At 42.8% G+C, this 23638-nt stretch overlaps 1 protein-coding gene across 1 annotated transcript in view; it reads left to right on the top strand.

Moving 5' to 3' along the window:
- The window catches only part of RAPGEF2 (Rap guanine nucleotide exchange factor 2), a 257528-nt gene that overhangs the window by 73644 nt on the left and 160246 nt on the right, over positions 1–23638 (top strand). The window contains 3 exon segments of the mRNA XM_047799425.1: positions 16996–17066; positions 22439–22461; positions 22464–22494. Coding sequence (XP_047655381.1) covers positions 16996–17066; positions 22439–22461; positions 22464–22494 — 125 coding nt within the window.

Below are 23638 nucleotides of genomic sequence, written 5' to 3' on the forward strand. Positions count from 1 at the left end.
GTGTTATTATCAGAGTTCCTGTGAACCCTCACAGGAGTCTTTGCATCATATAATTGTATTTCACTTTTGATCCCACTGGAGCTTAAATGGCCAACTTGTTCACTAGGCTTAGTTCTGGGTGAATGTTCTCAAAAGCCAAATCTCCCAGAATTACCGCTAGTGAAGGTGAATATATTTACAGATATATTTTTAATTTTATTTTTTGTTAAAGGTACAGTTGATTTACAATGTTGCACATATTTCTACTCTACAGCAAGGTGACCCCGTCATGCATATATCTGCATTCTTTGTTATATTCTTTTCCATCATGGTCTATACCAGGAGACTGAATATAATTCCCTGTGCTGTATAGTAGCACCTCATTGCTTATCCATTCAAAATGTAATAGTTTGCATCTACTAATCCCAAACTCCCAGTCCATCCCATTCTCTGCCCCTCCCCCTTGGCAACTACAAGTCTGTTCTCCATTCTGTGAGTCTGTTACTGTTTTGTAGATAGGTTCATATGTGCCATATTTTAGATTCCAGATATAAGTGATATCACATGGTATTTGTCTTTCTCTTTCTGACTTAACCAAGTGTGATAATCTCTGGTTGGATCCAGGTTGCTGCAAATGGCATTGTTTTATTCTTTTTTATGGTTGAGTAGTATTCCATTGTAGGTATATAGTAGATCTTATTTATCCATTCATCTGTTGATGGAGATTTAGGTTGTTTTCATGTTTTGGCTATTGTAAATGGTGCTGCAGTGAACATAGAGGTGCATGTACTTTTTCAAATTACATTTTTGTCCAGATATATGCCCAGGAGTGGGATTGCTGGATAATATGATAGTTCTATTTTAGTTTTCTGAGGGACCGCCATACTGCTCTCAATGGTGGTTATACCAGTACAGTTATTAAGCACATATAGTTTATATATAGGGACAACTGCTAGGACTTTCTTCTGTGTAACAATGAGAGAGCAGAGATGTTCCCCACCTTCACTTCTCCTCTGTCCAAATCTCCCCTGTTCATTGTAGGTTTGCACTTGGCTTTGACAGCAGACAGGATGCCAGGCCCCACCAAATTCAGCATAGCCAGTGGTTCTGCTAAGCTGGGTTTCATCCCCAGGGGCATGCAAATTTATTTGACTTAAATTTTTTAACAATTGCACCTGTGGCCTATGGAAGTTTCCAGGCTAGGAACTGAGTTGGACCTGCAGCTGCAGGCCTGCACCACAGCCACAGCAACTCTGGATCTGAGCCACATCTGTGACCTACACTGCAGCTTGCAACAACACCAGATTCTTAACCCACTGAGCGAGGCCAGTGATTGAACCCCTGTCCTCATGGATGCTAGTCGGGTTCATTAACCACTGAGCCACGATGGTAACTCTTCAAGCTATAATAACTTTAAATAACAAGAAAAATACTCTTGGGCAATGACACCAGTTTTTCTAATGGTGAAGGGGCTTGAAGCTAAATACAGGGTCTAATCATGTTTTCTTATATATGGTGGGTTCTTAACGGCATGCTGGGAAGGGTGAGGCTATAGGTATTTGTGATTCCCGTTGTCATTAGCTCACACATGGTGAGAGGACTGTGGGCTCTCAAGAGAATTTAGATAAATGACTTGATCAGTACTGGGCATTGCTTGTTGAATTTGGGAGGTAGAACGCTTGTTTTCTGATGCCAGGACGCATGCCTGAATTTTTCTCTGGCACTGTTGTCGTCATCTGAGAGGGTGTCTGATCTGTTGAAGTGGTTGGCTGGCTCTGAGGACCAGGACCATGCTGCACTGTCTCTGGGTCCCAAAGATGAAGCCCAGCTCAGGGCCCTTGGTGCCTGGGCTTTACTTGTGAACCTGGGGAAGGGATAACATCTTGGGAGAGTTCTGTATCCCAGAGATTTCTGCTCTGCCCCCATCAATGCTGGGACTTGGGACTAAATAGAAGTTGTCATTGGTATTAGGAAAAATAGTTGTGTTGAAGATACTTTGTCACATTTCAAATACAGCTGTTCGCTGCTTAAGTTGGCTGCCGTTAGTGCTTTCAGTGATGGGTTTATACTTTAAAACCAGAAATCACCTAAAAAACAAAAAAAGAGAAACTACAATGCTGGTCGCCCCAAGGTCTCTGTAGCTTGGCCAACTCCACCCCTTGGCCCTTTCTGCCTTGGGTTTCCATAACTGTCCTTAAAGATCAAGAAGTTATAATGGTAGCTGGTGCTCAAAAAAGTGCTTCAATTAGGAACTGTGATCACCTGCAGTTCATTGGTGAGCAGCTGGCTGCAGAGGCAGGGTGGCTGCTTGGGGACACGGGGCCAGGCCAGGGACTCGGGCAGTGGGCCTGGTGAGTGGAGAGCCCAGGGTGAATAGGGGCCAGCAGGGCTCACACCCATTGCTCACCCTGCCCAGAACACCTGCCACATTTCTGCCGAGCTTCCATTCCATTCCAAGGTCCAGCATTCCGCCAGAAAATTCTAAGGTCAGAGGTTTTTTAAATAAAAATTTATTGAGGAGTTCCCATTGTGGTGCAGCAGAAACAAATGCAACTAATATCCATGAGGATGCACGTTCGATCCCTGGCCTCGATCAGTGGGTTGGGGATCAGGTGTTTCAGTGAGGTTGTAGAGGAGGTTCAGATCCCAAGTTGCTGTGGCTGTGGTGTAGGCCGGTAGCTGCAACTCCAATTCTACCCCTAGCCTGGGAACTTCCAGGTGCAGCCCTAAAAACAAAAGCAATGGCCTAAAATTTGTTGAAAAAATCTTCCTGGGGAGGGTCAAAATAAGTGGAATATGAGAAATTGGGGTGGATGATTTGGGGGATCTGTAGTCACCCTTGTCCACGAGTTAGCAGAATCAACTAAGTGGGTGTCCTGGGTCTTCAGATTTCATTGAGGGATACCCTTGACCTCCCTGACCCCCATTCAGTAATTGAGATGCCAACTTAACGTGGGCAATTGAAACATGTCTGCTACTGATGATATTACACAAAACAATGATGTAATCTTATCTAGCATCAGTACAATTTCAAAGAATGACCCTATAGCTGCAAAGAAATAAAAATGGTTATGATCCCCAATAAAGGCGAGCTCTTTGAACTGAACACATTAATTCTCCAGGGACCTCACCACAGTGCTCTGGTTACTTCCCTGGGCTGCATGCCAGTGAAAATTGGACCTGCTTTGGGAACCCCTTCATTTCTTCTTTGAAATTTGTCCTTTACCAGGAAAAGGAAATGCCACAACTTCCTTTCCTTCTTCCTATGTGGATCCTGTGGTTCTGGGGCTTAGCAGTCAATGAGCAAACCTGTTTCCCCCTATAGCTCGGGCCCTGGAGGATGAGGCATCTGAGTTGTGAACTAGCTTAGGGAATGCGGATTGGGGACCGCCTTCCCGCCTTCCTCCTGAGGCTCCTCCCGGCTGTGATACCTCCTCTGTGGTAATTGACGTCACAGGACGGTCACGGTCACCACACCGAGGTGCCTTTGCATCCTTCTGGTTTCTGGAGAATCTTGGTAATGATGCTTGGAGGGCTGTGTGTGTGTGTGTGTGTGTGTGTGTGTGTGTATGGTGTCAGAGCATTACTGTTGTGATGGCCAAAGAAAGGTCTTTGTACCTACGGTATTTATCTGTGAATATGCTGAAGCCCGTCATGCAGATCAAAGGTGCACACACTCATACATTTCAGCCGCCAGGTGTGCTCGGAGCATCTGGCACACTTGGGGCAATAAAACAGCTATAGCTAAGTAAGTGAAGCTGCTGCACGGTAAAAGCTTCCAAGGAGAGTGTGAAGCATGATTGAGGGGTAGGCTGTTTCAGAAACCAGAATCTGTTCTTCTTTCCAGGGGAGCACTTCATTATCTGAATTCTGTCTGTATACATATTTTAATAGGCCCTGTTTCTTCTCTGCAATCTAACAATGCACTTCTTTTACTATAAATACCCCTTGCTTTGATGTTAAACTCCCACCCTTTGCATCTCAGCTTTTATGGACGGATCTCAAAAAGATCCATTTTGAACAGTACCTAAAATGTCCCTAGCATTTAGTTCCCATCTCACAAACGGAGTTGGAAGGCTTCAATTACGTACGAAGAATAATCTCCTGTCCCCTTGAGAAATAGTAAAGTTTGAGAATAAGCAATACTGCCCATGGTTGACTCCTTGGTAAAACATTCAAGATGGGAAAAACAGATGTCAAATTATTTTTGTCTTTTGTCCTAGAAAAATGGCAGCAGCGAGGTTTTCTATTTTTAAAACCCGCTTTCCTTCGGAAGCGCTTCCTCTTTGCTAAGAGGCAGTTAAGAGCCTCTGTCCTCGGTGACCCGTCCTGCTCTGCTTTTGATGCAGGGGTTGCCAGAATGCCACCCTGTATGGACACTGGCCTGTGCTGTGTGAATGGTTCAAAGGATGTTCACTTTTAAAAAATTGAAATGGAAGATAGTCCGGGAATCATTTTAGCCAAGCAGAGGGGTATATGTGTATCTGATTTACCTTTTTTTCTCTTTTTTTCTTTTTAGGGCAGCACCCAAGGCATATGGAAGTTCCCAGGCTTGAGGTTGAATCAGAGCTGCAGCTGCTGGCCTATGCCTCAGCTCATGGCATTGCTGTATCCTTAACCCATCTGAGTGAGGCCAGGGATTGAACCCAAGTCCTCGTGGATACTAGTCGGGTCCATTACCACTGAGCCATAGTGGGAACGCCCCAGTTTACCCTTTTTGATGGGACTTAATCAAATGTTTAAATGGTAACTTAAAATGTACTCATTTATGGCCTGCTCAGTTATTCCTGGAGAATGAAAGCCATGCTGACATTCCAGCAAATCATCTTTTAGTGTGTTAATCTGTATACTTGCAATTAAAATTTGACTGCACATCCTGTGGTCTGAGAGGTTGAAAGAAGGTAGTTACTTCAAGATGAAGGTCTGTTCGAATCAGTCTGTTCTTAATGCCTAAGAGCTGTGAATCCCTCGGGGCCAGCTGCTCAGTCTTGGGCATTGTTTTGAAAGGGAAACACTCAAACTGACTTGAAAACAGGAACCAGGACTAATTTAGACACTTGCTGTTTGTCTTATTTATCCACAAGATGAGTTGTTGGTTACAACTGAATCATTCATATTTCCAATGAGACGTTCTAATCTTCACAAATGAAACTTACTTGCTTCTGTGATTATTTTCTTTTAGGATATGACAGTGAACCCAAGGTGTAACGTGTGTCAATTGCTAAGCATAACGCTGCTCATTGAGGAGCCTAAAAACTACCCCTGGGAGTTCCTGTCGTGGTGCAATGGTTAACGAATCTGACTAGGAACCATGAGGTTGCAGGTTCAATCCCTGGCCTTCCTCAGTGGGTTAAGGATCCAGCATTGCCGTGAGCTGTGCTGTAGGTCACAGATGTGGATCGGATCCCACAGTTGCTGTGGCTCTGGCATAGACCGGCGGCTGCAGCTCTGATTCAACCCCTAGCCTGGGAACCTCCATATGCCATGGGAGCGGCCCTAGAAAAGTCGGGGCGGGGGGAAACTGCCTCTGGATGTCCATTGGTGCTGGATCATTGAACTCTTATATTTTCTTCAGTGAGAAATAAACTTTGAGAACAAGGATTATTTGGCACTTCCTCTGTCCCTCAGAATTTATGAAGTACTTTCCTACCTTCTTCAGCTCCTCTCCCCCTACTTGATTGTTACTTTTGTCCCAACTTTAGGAACTGTTCAAAAATTCTCTTTTATTTATGTATTTTAAAATGATTTTTATTTTCTCCAGTATAGCTGGTTTACAGTGTTCTGTCAGTTTTCTACTGTACTGCAAGATGACTCAGTCACACATACATATATACGTTCTTTTTTCTCACATTATCATGCTCCATCATAAGTGACTAGATTTAGTTCCCAGTGCTATACAGCAGATCTCATTGCTTATCCACTTCAAAGGCAATAGTTTGCATGTATTAACCCCAAATTCCCAGTCCATCCCACTCCCTCCCACTCTCCCTTGGCAACCACAAGTCTATTCTCCATGTCCATGATTTTCTTTTCTGTGGAAAGGTTCATTTGTGCTGTATATTAGATTCCAGATGTAAATGCCATATGGTATTTGTCTTTCTCTTTCTGACTTACTTTAACTTAGTATGAGAGTCTCTAATTCCATCCATGTTGCTGCAAATGGCATTATTTTGTTCTTTTTTATGGCTGGGTAGTGTTCCATTGTGTATATATACTACATCTTCTTAATCCATTCATCTGTTGATAGACATTTAGGTTGTTCTATGTCTTGGCTATTGTGAATAATGCTGCAGTGAACATATGGGTGTATGTGTCTTTTTCAAGAATAATTTTGTCTGAATATATGCCCAAGAGTGGGATTGCTGGGTCATATGGTAGTTCTATATTTAGTTTTCTGAGGTACCTTCATACTGTTTTCCATAGTGGTTTTACCAATTTACATTCCCACCAGGGATGTAGGAGGGTTCCCTTTTCTCCACACCCCCTCCAGCATTTGTTACTTGTGGACTTATTAATGATGGCCATTCTGACCAGTGTGAGGTGGTACCTCATGGTAGTTTTGATTTGCATTTCTCTAATAATCAGTGATGTTGAGCATTTTTTCATGTGCTTGTTGGCCATCTGCGTATCTTCTTTGGAGAAATGTCTATTCAGGTCTTTTGCTCATTTTTCAATTGGGTTGTTGGCTTTTTTGTTGTTGCATTGTATAAGTTGTTTGTATATTTTAGAGATTAAGCCCTTGTCAGTTGCATTGTTTAAAACTATTTTCTCCCATTCTGTAAGTTGACTTTTTTTTTTTTTTGTGGTTTCCTTTGCTGTGCAAAAGCTTGTCAGTTTGATTAGGTCCCATTGGTTTATTTTTGCTTTTATTTCTGTTGCTTTAGGAGACTGACCTGAGAAAACATTTGAAAGGTTAATGTCAGAGAATGTTTTACCTATGTTCTGGAGTTTTATGGTGTCTTGTCTTATGTATAAGTCTTTAAGCCATTTTGAGTTTACTTTTGTGCATGGTGTGAGGCTGTGTTCCAGTTTCACTGATTTGCATGCAGCTGTCCAGTTTTCCCAGCACCACTTGCTGAAAAGATTGTCTTTTTCCCATTTTATATTCTTGCCTCCTTTGTTGAAGATTAATTGACTCTAGGTGTCTGGGTTTATTTCTGGGTTCTCTAGTCTGTTCTATTGATCAGTATGTCTGTTTTGGTACCAATACCACACTGTCTTGATTACTGTGGCTTTGTAATATTGCCTGAGTCTGAGAAAGTTATGCCTCCTGTTTGGTTTTTGTTCCTCAGGATTGCTTCGGCAATTCTGGTTCTTTTGTGGTTCCATCTAAATGTTTGGATTGTTTGTTCTAGTTCTGTGAAAAATGTCATGGGTAATTTGATAGGGATCTGTAGATTACTTTGCGCAATATGGTCATTTTTACAATATTAATGTTTTCCAGTCCAGGAGCATGGAGTATCTTTCTATTTCTTTGAATCATCTTTATTTTTTTCTCTCTTTTTAAAGATATAAATACCCAAGGAAGTTTTAGACAAACAGTTTAGCTTGAGCTTATATCTTTTACCTCTTGAGTCTTTATCTTTTATCTTTGAAATTCCTTAGCCACATGCTTTTTAAAGATGCACTGCTCTAGGAGTTCCCATTGAGGCTTAATGGGTTAAGGACCTTATGTTGTCTCTGTGAGGATGTGGAATCAATCCCTGGCCTCACTCAGTGGGTTAAGGATCCAGTATTGTTGCAGCTGTGGTATAGGCCGGCAACTGCAGGTCCCATTTGACCCCTACCCTGGGAACTTCCATGTGCCGCAGGTGCAGCCTTAAAAAAAAAAAAAAAAAGATGCGCTGGAGATTTCCCCTTGTGGCTCAGTCGTAATGAACTTGAGTAGCATCTGTGAGGACACAGGTTCGATTCCTGGCCTTACTCAATGGGTTAAGGATCTGGCGTTGCCATGAGCTGTAGTGTGGGTTGCAGACATGGCTCAGATCCCATGTGGCTGTGGAAGTGGTTTAGGGCAGCAGTTGCAGGTTGGATTTGACTCCTCGCCTGGGAACTTCCATATGCTGAGGTTGCGGGCTTAAAAAGAAAGAAGAAAAAAAAAAATGCACTGCTTGAGAGCCAGGGGCTAAAGGAATGTATCCGGGACATGTTGAAGATGATCAGTAATAGAGTCACCAGGTTTTCCTGGGTCTTAACATGTGAATTTGAATGAAATCACAGCCCTGGGGGATTGTCTTCCATTTGAGTATAAATTGATAAGCTCAAAAAACAGCCTTCATGTGATTTAAGGTTGAAATTGCTGTTTAAAAACATCTTTCAGAATTTTACTGAAAATGACACACTCCATGGTGGATTTTTCTTGTATTTCCCTGAAGTCTGTGATGATATAACTCTGGGATGTCAGGCACTGGTGGGCACAGGAAGTTTGTGTAGTGTAGAGTATAGCTTTTTGTCTTAAAAAGCTCTGGTGCTTTTAGGGTAGTGTGTGTGTATGTGTGTTGCAGGGGGAACTGGCTTAAAATAAGATTTTTTTGGAAGTTCCTGTTGTGGCACAGTGGTAACAAGCCAGACTAGTATCCATGAGAATGCAGGTTCAATCCCTAGTCTCACTAGTTTGGGGATCCAGTGTTACCATGAGCTGTGGTGTAGGTCACAGACGTAGCTTGGATCTGGCATTGCTGTGGCTGTGGTGTAGTGTAGGCTGTCAGCTGCAGCTCTGATTCAATTCAACCCGTAGCCTGTGAACTTACACATGCTGCTGGTGCAGCCCTAAAAAGCAAAAAAAAAAAAAAAAAAAAAGATTTTTCTCTGCTTGGGATGATGATGGACATGAAATGACTTAATGATTTTAATAAGAGTACTGATGAGCGCATTTCCACTTGCATTAGGGGAGGAGAAGAAGGGACTCTGAGATGTCCTAAGGAAGGCAGTCTGAGAGAGATTAATCGTGTGAACAGTGGGCCTTTGGTTGTGAGGGCAGGTCCTGGAAGGCCGGTCGGTCCGCTCTGCCACCTGGTGGCCATTGGCAGAATTGCCTCAGCCTCTCTGGTACCCACGCTGGAATTTCCTTTTCCCCCCTTCCCTTCTGGTGGGGCTACTCTCTGGGGTCCAGTTTTCAGTGCAGCGTCTGCACACCACCAGCACTGCATGAATGTGGCCCTTTTCTTTCTTTGCACCCAGTGCATCCACAGCCTGTTGCCAGATGCAGAAGTTAGAAAGAGGTGTAAAAGAAAACTGACTTCGAAGTGTTTGTTCTTTGATTGAGGAGACAAAGGCAAGCCTGGAAGGTAACACATGAGGACCCAGTGTGGGTGGTGGAGGCCGTGACAGCTGTCACGGCTCAGGAAGGAAGTCCCTCCGCTGCAGATGGGGGCTATAGAGTGCTTTTCCCCCTAGTGGAAGGGAGAGCCAGTGTATTTTGAGGGATTTTGTGTTAGGCTGGACCCCAGGCTGCTGGTCATTCGTGTGAAGGGGGTGCAAGGATTGCTGCTGTGGGGCTTTGTTGTGAAGCCAGCCTGGGGAGCTTTGGAAGCCGGTGGCTTGAGTGTGACAGGCTCTAGAGGCACAAGAGGGTCTTTGCTGGGGTGCATCCTATTCCCGCCACACCTGGTATAAAAAGCTGGATGTATACAACAGACAATCCAGGCACTTTCCATGTTTTATAAGTAATCCATTTGAGCTTTTTTCTTTTTGGGTGGAGATACATGAAAAGGCTGCATTGAGGTGTAAAAATTCTGATGTTGGAGTTCCCTGGTGGCTCAGTGGATTAAGTATCCAACATTGTCACTGCTGTGGCACAGGTTCCATCCCTGGCCCTGGAATTTTTGCGTGCTGAGTGCCACCAAAAAAAAAAACCTCTGATGTATGTAAGTTTCAGGAATGTTTAAAATTTTAAAATTTGCAACTTATGGCATTACTATGTACCTGTCTTCAGATCTCATGGGTAATAAAATCAGCCACCATTTTTCAAGGGTCTAGGTGTGCCATGTGTTGTCACAAAACTATGTCATTTTAGTCACACTGCCTTGCCAAGTAGACGTTACCTTAGTTTGCAAACATAGTCTCTATGACACCTCCAGGGTCTTACATTTGATGCTAGAGCCGATGTTCTTTCCATCATCCTTTTTAGGATGGTTTTTGAATATGTTTTAGTGTAGAGACATGTGGGTTCTCCCAGGTAAAACTTTGAAGCTGGGTAAGCAGACAGGGCAAAGCATGCAGCCTTCTCCCCCTCCTGCCCCTCCCCCGTGCGGCTGTGGCCCTGAGCTTGAGCCTTAGTCTGGTTTTTAGCATCTTTGTTAGTGTTCAGACAGAACTCATTCCTGGTGCTCTTTGGCCTGGAAGGATCCATTACCTTCTTGTCTTTGGAGGGAGAGTAATTGGGTCAGTACAGTAATTGGGACAGTTGCTGGCTGTCATTACCCAGTCTGGGTCAGCTGGGGCTTCAGGACACCCCTGCACCTCCCCTAGTACCAGCCCATAGCTGCCTGATGCTCACTGTGTGGGCTCCAGAGGCCGTGGACTGTAGTGGTCTTGGCCTTTGTTTCTTTGATGGTTGAAATACAGTCTTTTTAAAGGAATCAACCTTACTTCTGCCTCTTCTTCTTCTTCTTCTTTTTTTTTTCGCTATGGTATGCCACAGCCTAGTGTAGGATCTCAGTTCCCAGACCAGGGATTGAACCCAGGCTGCAGGGGTACAAGTACCAAGACCTAACTGCTAGGCCACCAGGGAACTCCCCACAACCTTAATTCTTGTTTTAAAAAAAATTGTATAACTGGAAGGTTGTACCTCTGACCACCTTACTGTGTCTGATTACGGTTTAAGTACATAGCTTTATATGTAAGACAGAACTCACTTTAAAGGAAAAGGATCAAAAAAAAATTATAAAAAGGAAAAAGATCTTTTTTTCCCTCATGCTACAGTGCAAAATATGCCCCGCCCCCCCATTTACAGAGAGTCTGTTATGTGGGCACAGTGAGGGATGGTTTTCCTCTCTCAGCTTTTCAAAGACCATGTTAAAATACACAGAAAGTTGTTAGCTAGTCCCCAGACAGGTAAAGAAGGGAAATGAAACCCCAGTTTCCAGTGAATTCTTGGTTTGCTCTGGTGCCGACTATGCACTGAGTGAGTCTCTGAGGAGGTATTAGAAAAGGTACCTAGGTGGAGGGCTCTCCCAACTTCTTTCCTGCTAGACCTGGCCTGTACTTACTCATAGCCCCAGCCTGAGCGGAGATCTCTGGTAGGCTGTGAAGAGGCAGTTCTCCTAAAGAACTTAGAGCCTGCCTTTTTCTTTCTTTCTTTTTTTTTTTTTTTTAATGGCCACACCCATGGCATATGGAGGGTCAAATCAGAGTTGCAGCCCCTGGCCTATGCCACAGCCACAGGAATACCAGATCTGAGCCGAATCTGTGATCTACACACAGCCCATGGCAACACTGGATCCGTAACCCACTGAGCGAGGCCAGGGATTGAACCTGCATTCTCATGGCTACTAGTTAGGTTCGTTACTGCTGAGCCACAGTAGGAACTCTCAGAGGATGGTTTTGAGTTTCAATACATAGTTTACATTGGGGCAAAAAAAAAAAAGTCTTTTTCATGAAAACTGCATTCTAGTTGGTCAACTACTGGGCCACAGTGGTTTTATGACTTTTCTCTGCCTTCACATCACATCTATTTTTGAAAAAGGATGTCCTTCCTAGAAAAGGCCTATTGTTCTGAAAGATGCCCCTTCTGGTTAAAGCAATATGTTCCTGTTTGTATCCAACCCTAGAGAATTTGGGAGGAAAATAGCCTACCTTTTTCAGGAGGCTTTAAAGTAGCAATGGTCTTGTGGGCTTTGTGTTAGGAGGTACAGTGGAAAGGTTAGAAGGTTGTTTGCAGATCAAAGTCTGTAGTCAGAATGATTCAGGGTTTTGTTTTGTTTTGTTTTTCCCCTATACTCTAGTTTGTTGAAACGGCACTGTGAGTGTCTCTTGTTTGAGTGGGGAGAGGGAAGGAGGGGAAGGGGGGAAGGGAAGGAGGTGGGGAGGGAGGGAAAGAGGGAGGAGAAGAGAGAAAGAGAGAAAAATCTATCTAAGAATGTAACTCCTTGGCTAAAGGGGAAGCTTGCTTGGGGACGCTGCTTGGGCAGCAGGGCCAGATTTCTGGTCTGTTTGGAGAGCAGGACTCTTCAGCACCTCCTCTGCCTTTGCCTTTCCTTGCTGGGTGAAGGCAATTCCATGCCTGCTCAGAGGTTATTTTAATAAAGGCCAACCAGGAGGGGAGAGGAGGGTTGGGAAGTGGACAAGCGCCAGGGGTGGGCAGGAATCTCCGACTGCCCAGAGGTTTGTCTGCACCCAGGAAACGCACATGCCCAGCTCCCTGGGGAATGTTCCAGGCCCCACTCCCCTGTGTGTTCAGATTGTCTTCCTTTAGCTTTTAGCCCAGGACAGGGTGCCTGGGGTGGGAGTGAAGCAGGGTCACTGGATGCCTGGGGAGAGGGTAGAAAAAATTGATAGGAAGATTCAAAAGCCCCATTTGCCTCTTTTAAAATATGGCTTGGTCCACCTTGCCCTTGGGAGTGAGGAGGAGAGCGTGTCTTCCTTCTTGCCTTACTGGCCACCTCTTAAGCTTAGGTAAACCCAGCATGTGGTCACTGGGCTCCTTACTGAGGGGAAGCCCAGCCACAGAGTCACAGAGCTGGCCTGTCCTGGGGCCTCTGCTCCGTCTTCCTTCATCCGGGATGGGCTGAGGGCAGAGATTGCCCCCTGCCTTCTAGATATAAATTTCTAAACATTCTTTCCATTCATTCCTAAGAAGAGACCTCAGGGTGAGGTGCATCCATCTGTAAAGCCATCTATTCCAGGTAAATGAAACTGCCTTCTACGCAACAGCTCTGTGTACAGTGACCCTGTCTGCTCCAAGGGCTTGCAGGCTCCTTGCGGCACAGGCTGGGAAAACAAGTTTCTTTTGAGCCAACTAAGAGTAACAGAAGAAACTGTGGATGTGATTGTGAACTTCACTTTAGAAGCCCGAAGTCTAGCTAAATCTCTGAAATACACAAAACGGCTGCACGTGCATACGTTCCTTGGTTCATGAAGGTCATGATCATGCAGGTCATACATTCCTTGGTTCCTGTTGCTTGAGTGACATGCCTTTCAGCTGACCCTCTCCCAGAACATTCTGATTATATGAGATGAAGGTGTTTTATTTATGTGGCTGCACACATTCAGGAGAGAAACCTGCTTCTTGAGTCTGATGGTGCAGTGAGGGTCCATGCACACACTCGGTTTGTGTCCAGGCTCAGCCAGGGCTTCTGGACTCTTCCTTCACTCATGTCAGGGGCTTAGCAGTGAGAATAGGCAGTGGTCCTCCACATTTTTATTAATAATACATGGTATTTAATTTGCATGTTGTAATTTTACATATTGTCTTAAGATAAAGAGATGTAATGGTTGTGGTTACTGTTCCTGGATGTATCCTCTGTAATCATGCAGGTCATACATTCACACTCTGAGTTGTTAAGTGATAGGCGTGATGTAATTTATTCAGGATGGTGACCCCTGTCCAACTAGGAAGCCCCATCATGTTAAAGAGCAAAAGATAAGAGATTAAATAGTAAAGTGCAGTTTCACCAGGGAACGTGCTTTTACACTTTGCCTTTGCATTGGTGGTGGTGTGGTGGAGAAGCAGCACAGTTATGTCAAGGTCATAGTCTATCTTTTGCTTTTTAGGCCCACACCTGTGGCATATGGAAGTTCCTGGGCTAGAGATCAAATGTGAGTTGCAGCTGCTGGCCTACACCCAGCCATAGCAATGCCGGGTCTGTGTCTTGTCTGCAACCTACACTGCAGCAGTACTTGATCCTTAACCCACTGAGCAAGACCAGGGATCAACTCACATCCTTATAAATACTAGTGGGGTTTGTCTCCACTGAGCCACAATGGAAACTCCAAGGCTGTCTTTGAAGGGTTGAGGCTGTTCTCTTCTCCATTCTGTTCCTAATCTCCCAGATTCTTTTTTGATGGTGTTTCTTTTAGGCTTCTCCCTTCTCCAGATTTTGAAAACTCCTATTTCTTTCTACTACTTTCCCAAAAAGATTTGTTTTGGTCACTGTCATTGTGGCTGATGAGTGTTAATGAAGGTAAACAGTCTTGTCTGTTTGCTTAGGCAGAAGTGCTGTAGGCCTTGGGCAGGTTATAATGGGCTGAGAGGTAATTCAGTGAAAATAAATCCAAGACTTTTGTATTTGATTCAGATTATAAGCTCTTCACAAATGGGAGGGTGGGCTTTCTGTACTTTTTTTTTTTTGTCTTTTTGCTATTTCTTGGGCCTCTCTCGCGGCATATGGAGGTTCCCAGGCTAGGGGTCTAATCGGATCTGTAGCCTCTGGCCTACGCCACAGCAACTCGGGATCCGAGCCACGTCTGCAACCTACACCACAGCTCACGGCAATGCTGGATTGTTAACCCACTGAGCAAGGGCAGGGATCGAACCCTCAACCTCATGGTTCCTTAACCACTGCGCCACGACGGGAACGTCCTCTACTTTTTAATGACTGCAGGTAGCAACATATTTATAATATCCAAAATGGAATCTGAACTTCAGGATTATTCAGAAGAACTTTACATCATAAGTATTAAAGAAAGCTTCTCATTAATTAGGACTTTTTTTTATTGGCTTTCCCTACCTGCAAATAGTATGTTATGACTGGGGTATGATTGCTTCTAAAGAAGGGATTTATTGGATTTAGGAATGCACACTGTTACCTGGATGGTGGGAGAACTTTCTCATTGATATTCAGTTTTTAGGTCTAGTTTTAGAATTCAATCTATTAAAAAAAAGCCCCAGACTTTAGTGTTGATAAGGAGAAGTCGTGAGTCCTCCGACATTGCTGAGAGGGCTATAGATGATATAACTACTTAGGTAAACAATTTGGCAGTTCTGTGAAAGGGTGAGCACAGAGTTCACCATGTGAACCAGCAGTTCCACTCCCAGATATATACCCATGAGACCTGAAAACAGATGTGTACACAAAACACATGCACGAGAGTTCATAACACCTTTAGTCATACCAGCTGGTATGAATAGTAAGTAGGAAAACCCCAAATGTCCATCCACTGGCCAAAATGTGGGATTTCTCTACAATGAAGTATCATTTGGCAATACGGAGGAAGGGTTTGGTACCTGTTACACTGTAGAAGAACCTTGAAGGTATTAGGCCAAGTGAAAGAAGTCAGTCTCAAAAGGTTGTGTATTCCGTTGTGAGATTCCATTTATATGAAATGTCCAGGACAGGCTGTTCCAGAGACACAAAGTAAATTAGGGGAACCAGTGCTAATGGGTATAGGGTTGCTTCTTCTGTGATTAAAATGTTCAGGAATTATGATGGTGAACCATTGAATCCAAGGATGGACCACCAAATTATTCACTCATGATTAATCTTGAGTTCTGGACGCATCTCTAGAGGGGAGGACGCAGCCTGGATGGGGCCAATGCGTGACGGGGGCCTGCCCACTGGGTTGGGCTGTGTGCAGTGGCCCAGTGCCTTGGTGGTCTCCCACCAAAAAAAAAAAAAAAAAAGAAAAAAAAGATGTGTGACTTATGTATTTTGGTGGAGCTATTACTTTATTTTATTTTAAATTTAATATTATTGGAGTATAGTTCACTTACAGTGTTGTCAGTTTCAGGTGTGCAGCCAGGTCAATCAGTCATGCATATAAATATATTCATTCTATTTTCCCATATAGGTTATTACACACTATTGAGTAGATTTTCGTGTGCTTTGCAGTAGGTTTTTGTGAATCATCTGTATTATACAGAAGTGTGTATGTGTTATTCCCACCCTCCCAATTCTTCCCTCCTCCCAGTGTTTTACCTATGGTGACCATAAGATTGGTTTTGAAATCTGTGAGTTCATTTCTATTTTATAAATATGTTCTTTTGTATCATTTTTATTAGACCCCATGCATAAGTGATATTGTATGCTATTTGTTTTTGTCTGACTGACTACACTCAGTGTGATAATCTCTAGGTCCATCCATGTTCCTGCATATGGCATTCTTTCATTCTTTTTTTATGGCTGAGTACTAGAGCTATTACTTTAAAAAGAAGAGGGTAATTCTACAAATTTTAAAAAATATATTTGTTTTAGATTTCAGCTAAGATTTGGGGGAGGAGTAAATATCCACTCGTATTCTCGACATCAAAATCTGCTAGATACTCACTGGTGACTTAAAATACTACGGTACACTCAAAATTATATAATGTATATCAAACTATACCTCAATAAAATAATTTATTTCTTGCTGGCTTTTCATATAAATGAATGTAAGCAGGATTTTGAATTTTTACTTGCTCTGAACTTTCGTGAATAACCATGAATCTTTTTCTGTATATTATAATAGGACCTGGAAAAATAAGGCTTCTTTCTTTCTTTCTTCTTTCTTTCTTTCTTTCTTTCTTCTTTCTTTCTTCTTTCTTCTTTCTCGTTCTTTTTTAAAAGATTATTTACATTAAATATTTCTACATATAAGAAATGTCATTTGGTAAGAACTGAAAAAAATTTGAATTCATGCTCACTTTTAAATGTAGTCATGAAGTAACATGCATTAATTTTGTATTGGCTAAGAATTATGATGGCATTGGCAAATATTTTTACTTTAAAATTAATACTTTATATTTGATATTTTGATGTAAAAGATGGGAACTAGGGGATAACTTAAGAGGAATTTATTTTCATAATTTCGAGCCAACTTAGTTTATATTTTAATAGCTTTTGTGTATGTCCCAGAGGCAGTCATAATGGATGACGTGCAGTTCAGCATTTCCTGAATAATGTTTCCTACTGATAGCATAGGGGAACCATATCCAGTCTCCTGAGATAGACCATGATGGGGGAAAAAATAATAATGTGATTTTTAATGTCTAAAACTTTAAAAAAAGCCATGTTTAATTTGGTCTGTAAATACAATGACTTATTTTAGAAGCTTCTTTTCCTGACAAGTCTGATAATTTCTGTCCTTTTTTTCAAACAGGATCTGGAAATAGTGTATTCCTACCTGCATGGGATGGAAGCCTTATCGAATCTGAGGGAACATCAGCTTCGGTAAGTCATTTTAAAAGAAGTAACAATAGGGCACTGGGATTTCCTGTGATCGTTTGTTAGTGTTTCAAAATAGGATTAGTGATAACTTACGTAGGAAAGCTCTCCCTCATCTAGGCTCTCTGCCTTGTAAGCTTTACTCTCATCTAAACATTTGTGGTATTTCTGCCCCAGTGATCACCCCTCCCCTTCCTGTCCCTCTCTCCGCCCTCTCCACCTAAGGTGATAATCACCGCTTGGTGAATGTACCAGAAGGAGCATTATTTGCCGTCCTGGCCAAATAAAAATCTACTTCTTAGCACCCAGATACATCAGAAACCAGAATGTTTATAACTATTCAAAGAATGGTTCAGTTCACTAATTTAGTTTTAGGTCTTTGTATGTAATGTATTTATTGCATTAAGTTGACTGTCCTTTTCTGGGAAACACAGTTTATACCATAGTTGTTTTTATATGGCCCACTCACGTGAAAGTCTTATCACTTCTCTTATACAGCAATCCAGCAACCTTATTTACAGTTATCTGAGCTTTATGGAGAGATCAGAAACATATATACAACCCAGTGATTTTACCTTAACTATTACAGAAAATAAAGGACCCTAAGAAGATGCCTTCCATGTAAACATCAGCTAGGAGATTTGGGGAAGGTTTTTGTTTCCTCTAATTCCAGCTACTTTTGATACCAGCAGTTTTTAATTATGAAAGGAATGCTTTTCTATGTATTTTCCCTTTATTCTTTAAACACTAATTAATTTGTGAGCATGTCAGTTTCATATTTAGTTGTTAATTGAAAAAAGTATCAAGAGGATTGAATACTTCTAAAATTAAATTTTTAATGCAAATCATTTAAATTAAGTAGATTGTAGGTTAAGTGTTTAAAAATTCAGTCATGTTTTATTAGAAAGGGCAAAACGCATTGGGAATTTAGAAGATGGCTCGAGTTTGAAGCAAGGATAATTTCTAAAGTGGGTAACTTTCATTTTGATAACAGCTATCCTAAGAAAAAAACGTATTGTTTAATTGAATGCAATTAACCTGCAAATGCAAATGAATTAATATGCAGATGTAAGTGTCACATTGCCAATGTGCTTAGAAAACTATTCTTTTGATATAGTGATATATCTGTAGTATATGTGGATATAAAATTATTTAGGTAACAGTAATTCTGCACATGTAGAAAAAGGAACTTTCTTAATACCTCTTATGAAAAATTTCAAGATTATAAAAGTAGAGATAATACAATAAAGTCCCATATACCCACCAGCCAGGTTCAGAACCATCGATTTTCTGCTGTTTCAAGGGTAAAATTTTGGTTAGAAAATTAACTGATCACTTCAACAGTTTAGTTTAGTGTATTAATACCTAAAAAGGTCTCTATCTTGGAGACCATCAGCCTTGTTTGTTGGCGTGAACTTACAGAGAGACATCTTTAAGATGTTTTATGTTATTCTACTTGTGTTGAAAAGTCATTTCTTTCTCACCTTTATGGAAATCATCAGCTGACACTAACTTAAGTCCTTTTTTAGAACAAGATCAGGATATCAAAATGAATAGTAGCAAGAAAAGAGGTACAGATAACACTCAGTGACTTGGATGAACTGCCTTGTACTAACTACCATTCTGAGGGAAAGGCATCTTATTTAGATAACTGTTTTTCTTTGAATTTTATAAATAAAAGTTTTACCCTTGGGATTCGTAGACAACAGTTAAGGCTTGACCCATAATACAGTTTCCAGTTTAGAATTAAAAAAAAAAAAGGCAGCTCTTGATCAAGATGGCAAAGCACCTGTTTATTCAGGTTTGGGCAGCAGGACGTTCATCTTCTGGGAGGAGAGGGAACCCTCCTTGGGCACCGAGGGACCCATCCCCACACACAGGCAGTGCCTGGATCCTAAGCACTTTCTGACACGCAGTTAATTGGCTGTGTTGCAGTAAGATCACACTCTGTATTCAGTGGGAAGGTTTTTAGATCTTCACTTAAAAACTGAATGTTTTTCCCACACATTTTTTTCTAGTGTTTACTCCCTCGATCCATATGGACTAGAAGCAGCATATTTGCCAAAGGGGAGGAGGATGTTTAAAGCAAAAAAACCTGTATAAAGCAGAGTAATTGGGGCATGCAGTGTCAGAAACAAGAGCCTGAACTATATGTAGATTCTCCAGCATTCTGGATGAGCTCATGATTATACAGGCAATTTCAGATCATTCAGAAACAACTAAAATATGGCTAGTATATTCCTTAGGAAATTCGGGAAGATCAACGGGCTTTTTTTTTTTTTTCTTCTTTTATGCCTGTACCTCAGCACATGGATGTTCCCAGGCTAGGGGTCGAATTGGAGCTGCAGCTGCTGGCCTACGCCACAGCCACAGCCACAGCCACAGCCACACTGGATCAGAGCTGCATCTGAAACCCACCCTGCAGCTTGTGGTAATGCCAGATCCTTCCCACTGAGTGAGGCCTGGGATGGAACCTGCATCTTCACAAAGAATAAGTCAGGTCCTTAACCTGCTGAGCTACAATAGGAACTCCTCAACATGCTTTTGATAAAGCATTCCTTTACAATGTTGAAAGACGAAAAAAGCATTTCAGTACTTTTTCAATGTATTTGGAACATTGTCGTATAGATGATTTTATCGTGATTTTCCATGACACTGGTTACGTTTATTTGTGCAGCAACAGCCATTGATTATATGTCTACTATGTGTTAGACACCCAGGTGGGCCATGGCGATTCAGCTGGGAAGCAGACCCTGCTGTCGCAGAGCTCATGTTCCTAGTGGGGCAGAAGCGTTGGTGTGTGGATCAGTGCTTGTTCACGTTAGCGTGTCGGCGTGGTCGGAGTATGCACTGGGCTTGTTGACTTTGTGGTCAGTGCAGCTGCACAGAGATCTTGGTGGTGGCCACATGTCCCAGGCTCTCTGTCTTGGGAGGGTGAGTGAGTATGGGATCCTGTGCACGGTCTGGGGTGTAGCACTGTGTGTTCAAGGATAAGGAGGTGGGCTTTTCTTCTAAAGGCAGTAGATATGGAGAGCAGGGCTGTGATGCCAATTTGACTTACTCTTTGGTGCTAGCTCTCTGGCCTCTAGGTGAGGACAGACAGCGGGTGGGCAGAAGGAGCAGGATCTGCACTTGTGGCCCTGGTGAGAGGAGCGTTGGAGAGGACGGCCCAGGCTAGGTTTTCACAGGGAGATGGTGAACACAGTCAGCATGGGAGGATGTATTTTGGAAACAGGACCTGGCAGAAAGATGTGATATGAAAAAAGAGAGAAGTCAAGGAGCATGACACCATGATTTTTTGGCCTAAACCATCAGGAATTTTCCAATTTGTGGGAAAGCAGCTTTTAGGGGAAGAAGTGTGAGATTTGTTTTGGACACTTTGGACATGAGACGCTGTTACACAGCTGGCTGGTGGCTTCACTGAGTAGACGTTTAGGTGCATGGGTCATGTGAGGGGTAGGTATGGGACGTGGCTTTGGAAAGCATCTGCTCATGGATTAAATTTAAAACACAGGGGTTCCCTGGTGGTGCAGGGGTTAAGGATCCAGCATTGTCACTGTAGTGGCTTGGGTCACTGCTGGTGTGAGTCCCATCCGTGGCCTGGGACCGAATGCATGCCACCACCAAAAATGTAAAACAGACTGATGAGGTCTTGTGGTGTAGAGCAGAAGGGCTGATAGCCCCCGGAGAGGATGCAGGTGAGGAGTGGCCTAAGGAGACAGAAAAAGGACTAATAATTATGAGGAGACTAGAAGATGTGGAGAAGATAATGCTGTAAGGAAAAGGGAGTTGTCCAGTGCTACTAAGAGGCAGCATTGACATAAGGTCAGAAAAGATTGAAATAACACAGAGGATGCAGATAAGTTTTTTTTGAGGGGGAGTTGTTTCTGGGACCAAATAATGGAGGAGTGGATGGAGGGTGAGAGAATGGAGGCCTTGTCCTTGTATAGACAACTCTGAAAGGAGAACTTCTGTCAGGGGAAACCAGAATGTGGAGAGCAGCTGGAGGGGGTGTGGGCAGGGTGTCCCTTCCCCCACACAGTGGGTGATGGATTCTCACGTGGGTTTACTTATTAAAGGAAGCAGTTCAGGAGCGAGGAGGACTAGGTGGTAGTGTGGCAGGCGAGCTTGCAGGGGCGCAGGGCCTGCCGCAAAAGGACTGAGAGCCAGTGAGGTCAGGATGGAGCCTGCTATGTAATGTAGGGTCTGTGAGTAGAGCTGTGGTCGTGGGAAGGGCAGGGAAGGAGAACCCAAGAGACCTGTTTCTAAGTGAAAAATCAAGAGGATGTGTGTTCATTGGATTTGCAGACAGAAGAAAGATGTGCGTGTCTTGGTCCCAGTGTTTCACAGATTGGGGCTGGGAGCCTCACTGACCAAAATAGGGTGCTCTTAAAATAACCACTTTACTCTCCAGCCTCTTCTACTGCCTGATTCTTTCATAAGAAGGGAGGCATTGGGAGTTCTCACTGTGGCTCAGCAGATTAAGAACCTGGCATAGTGTCTGTGAGGATGTGGGTTCAGTCCCTGGCCTTGCTCAGTGGGTTAAGGATCTGGTTGTGCCAAAAGCTGTGGTGTAGGTTGCAAATGCAACTCGGATTTGGCGTTGCTGTGGGTTGTGGTGTAGGCCAGCATTTGCAGCTCCAATTCCACCCCTGGCCTGGGAACTTTCATATGCAGTGGGTGCGGCCCTGAAAAAAAAAGGATGTCACTTTCTCTTCTGCTGCTTTCTGTACTTCTGGGAAATTTGAGTTGGGCTTAATATAACAGGATACCTTTTGAAGATGCTGTTCTTGAGTAATTTTCAATATTTATAACATTTATTCATATTTTCCATAATTTTCATATTTTTTTCCCTGTCAGGGGTGAATCAGCTGAAATAACAAATCTTTTAAGTTGTAAGCACTCATTAGTCATTAGTCATAAAAATACTGACTTCAGTAAAAGCCTACTTCTGTCTGAAATTCTATACTGTTCAGTATCGTGAATGTTACAGTGTGAATGACATTACTGCTTTTTAAATTAATAGGTTTCCTTTCCTAATTTTTGGGTTCCTTCTCATTTTCTGTTTACCTCGGAGAACATTAACTTGTCCGAGCATCATGTATGAAGTATAAAACATGAACAGTGTTGTTCCCTATAAATAAACACAGCATCCTGGTGTCTGACAGAATGTTTCTTCTTTAGCATCTGTTTACCAGGTTTCCTTTGATTTCATTTTATAACCTCGGCACACCGAAAATATTTGTCTTGAGGCTAATGAGTGATTGCAACAGTTCACAAGGCAATCTTCCATCTTCTTTGCTGATGTCTCATTTGAACTCTTGGCATGTTTTTCATGGCGGTGTTGTGAACTCAGGTCTTTGTGTTTTGTTTTCCAGGTTGATGTGTGAGACTGTGAGATACGAAGACACGAAGCCAATGAAGTTCTGTACTAGTAGTCTCCCTTGTCCCGCCCGGCACAGCAGTGATGCAGCAGCGCTTAGTGGCTTCCTAGGCAAAGAACGCTAGGAACAGCTTGCCATGATAGTGCTATCTTAGCTTTGCTTTGGCATTATTTCATGATTTAGAAATGGGGATCTGGCAACTATTTCATGTCCTAAAGTCAAAGTCGACAGTCCTTCGATGATAAATTCGCATCCGTAGCTTTGCGTCTCTCACAGGTGGTCCAGAGATGCTCTTTCCCATTGTGGAGTATTTTGACTGGTCCTATTATGGCATGAGGATAGTGGATAGTCTTCCCACGGGGAAGAAATAGGGATCCCCACAGCCACACCAGATGAGAGCATAAACATCATACTTCATACTTTCAAAAACAGGAAAAGGAGCTGCCCGCATCTCTTTGGGCTTAGTTTCTTTCTTAAGTCATATTGATGTTCCTTTTAAGATGTGTAACACAATTCTTGAAAAAAAGTACAGCTAATTTTGTAAAGAAGGTGATTAACATTCAGGAGATAAATATTTGGTGTATTAAGGTTACACCCACTCTGATTTACTAGGCATGTTATTTTGTTCATGATGTTTGCTATGAGTGGCTGTTGTTCTGTTGACTCTCCTTTCTTTTTCAAAGAACCTACTGAACAATTACTACTTTCCATGCATATTGTAGGGAATATTTATTGAAATAAGTAAGATACAGCCTCTGCCCTCAAGGAGACTATTATCTTTTGAGGGAAGTAAAATAGGAAACAAACAAACAAAAATGGAAAACAGCAACAACAGGAACAGACCAAACTATCCAGCCAAGATAACTGAGACTCTAGGTATTCACAGAAGGGGTGTAGGGGAGGGTCTCAGAGGAGCGGCTCTTTGCTCTCAGTCTCCTAGTGTGTCTGGTGGTCTCAGGAGGCTTTCTTGGCAGGAGAAACTGTGTGTACAGGGACTCTGAGAGGTGAAGGGGCCTGGCCTTGCGTTTTGAACAGTGTGGCAATTTAGTGCGAGTGGCTTGTGGTGTGTGAGGGTCGGGAGAAGAGGCAGGCCACGGTCATACTCGCTTGTGAATAACTTATTTTAAAAAAAAAAACCATTTTTGAAGTTCCCTGGTGGCTCATCAGGTTAAAGATCCTTTGTCGTCATTGCTG

Source organism: Phacochoerus africanus, chromosome 10 (genome assembly GCF_016906955.1).
Source record: "Phacochoerus africanus isolate WHEZ1 chromosome 10, ROS_Pafr_v1, whole genome shotgun sequence".
Classification (NCBI taxonomy): domain Eukaryota; kingdom Metazoa; phylum Chordata; class Mammalia; order Artiodactyla; family Suidae; genus Phacochoerus; species Phacochoerus africanus.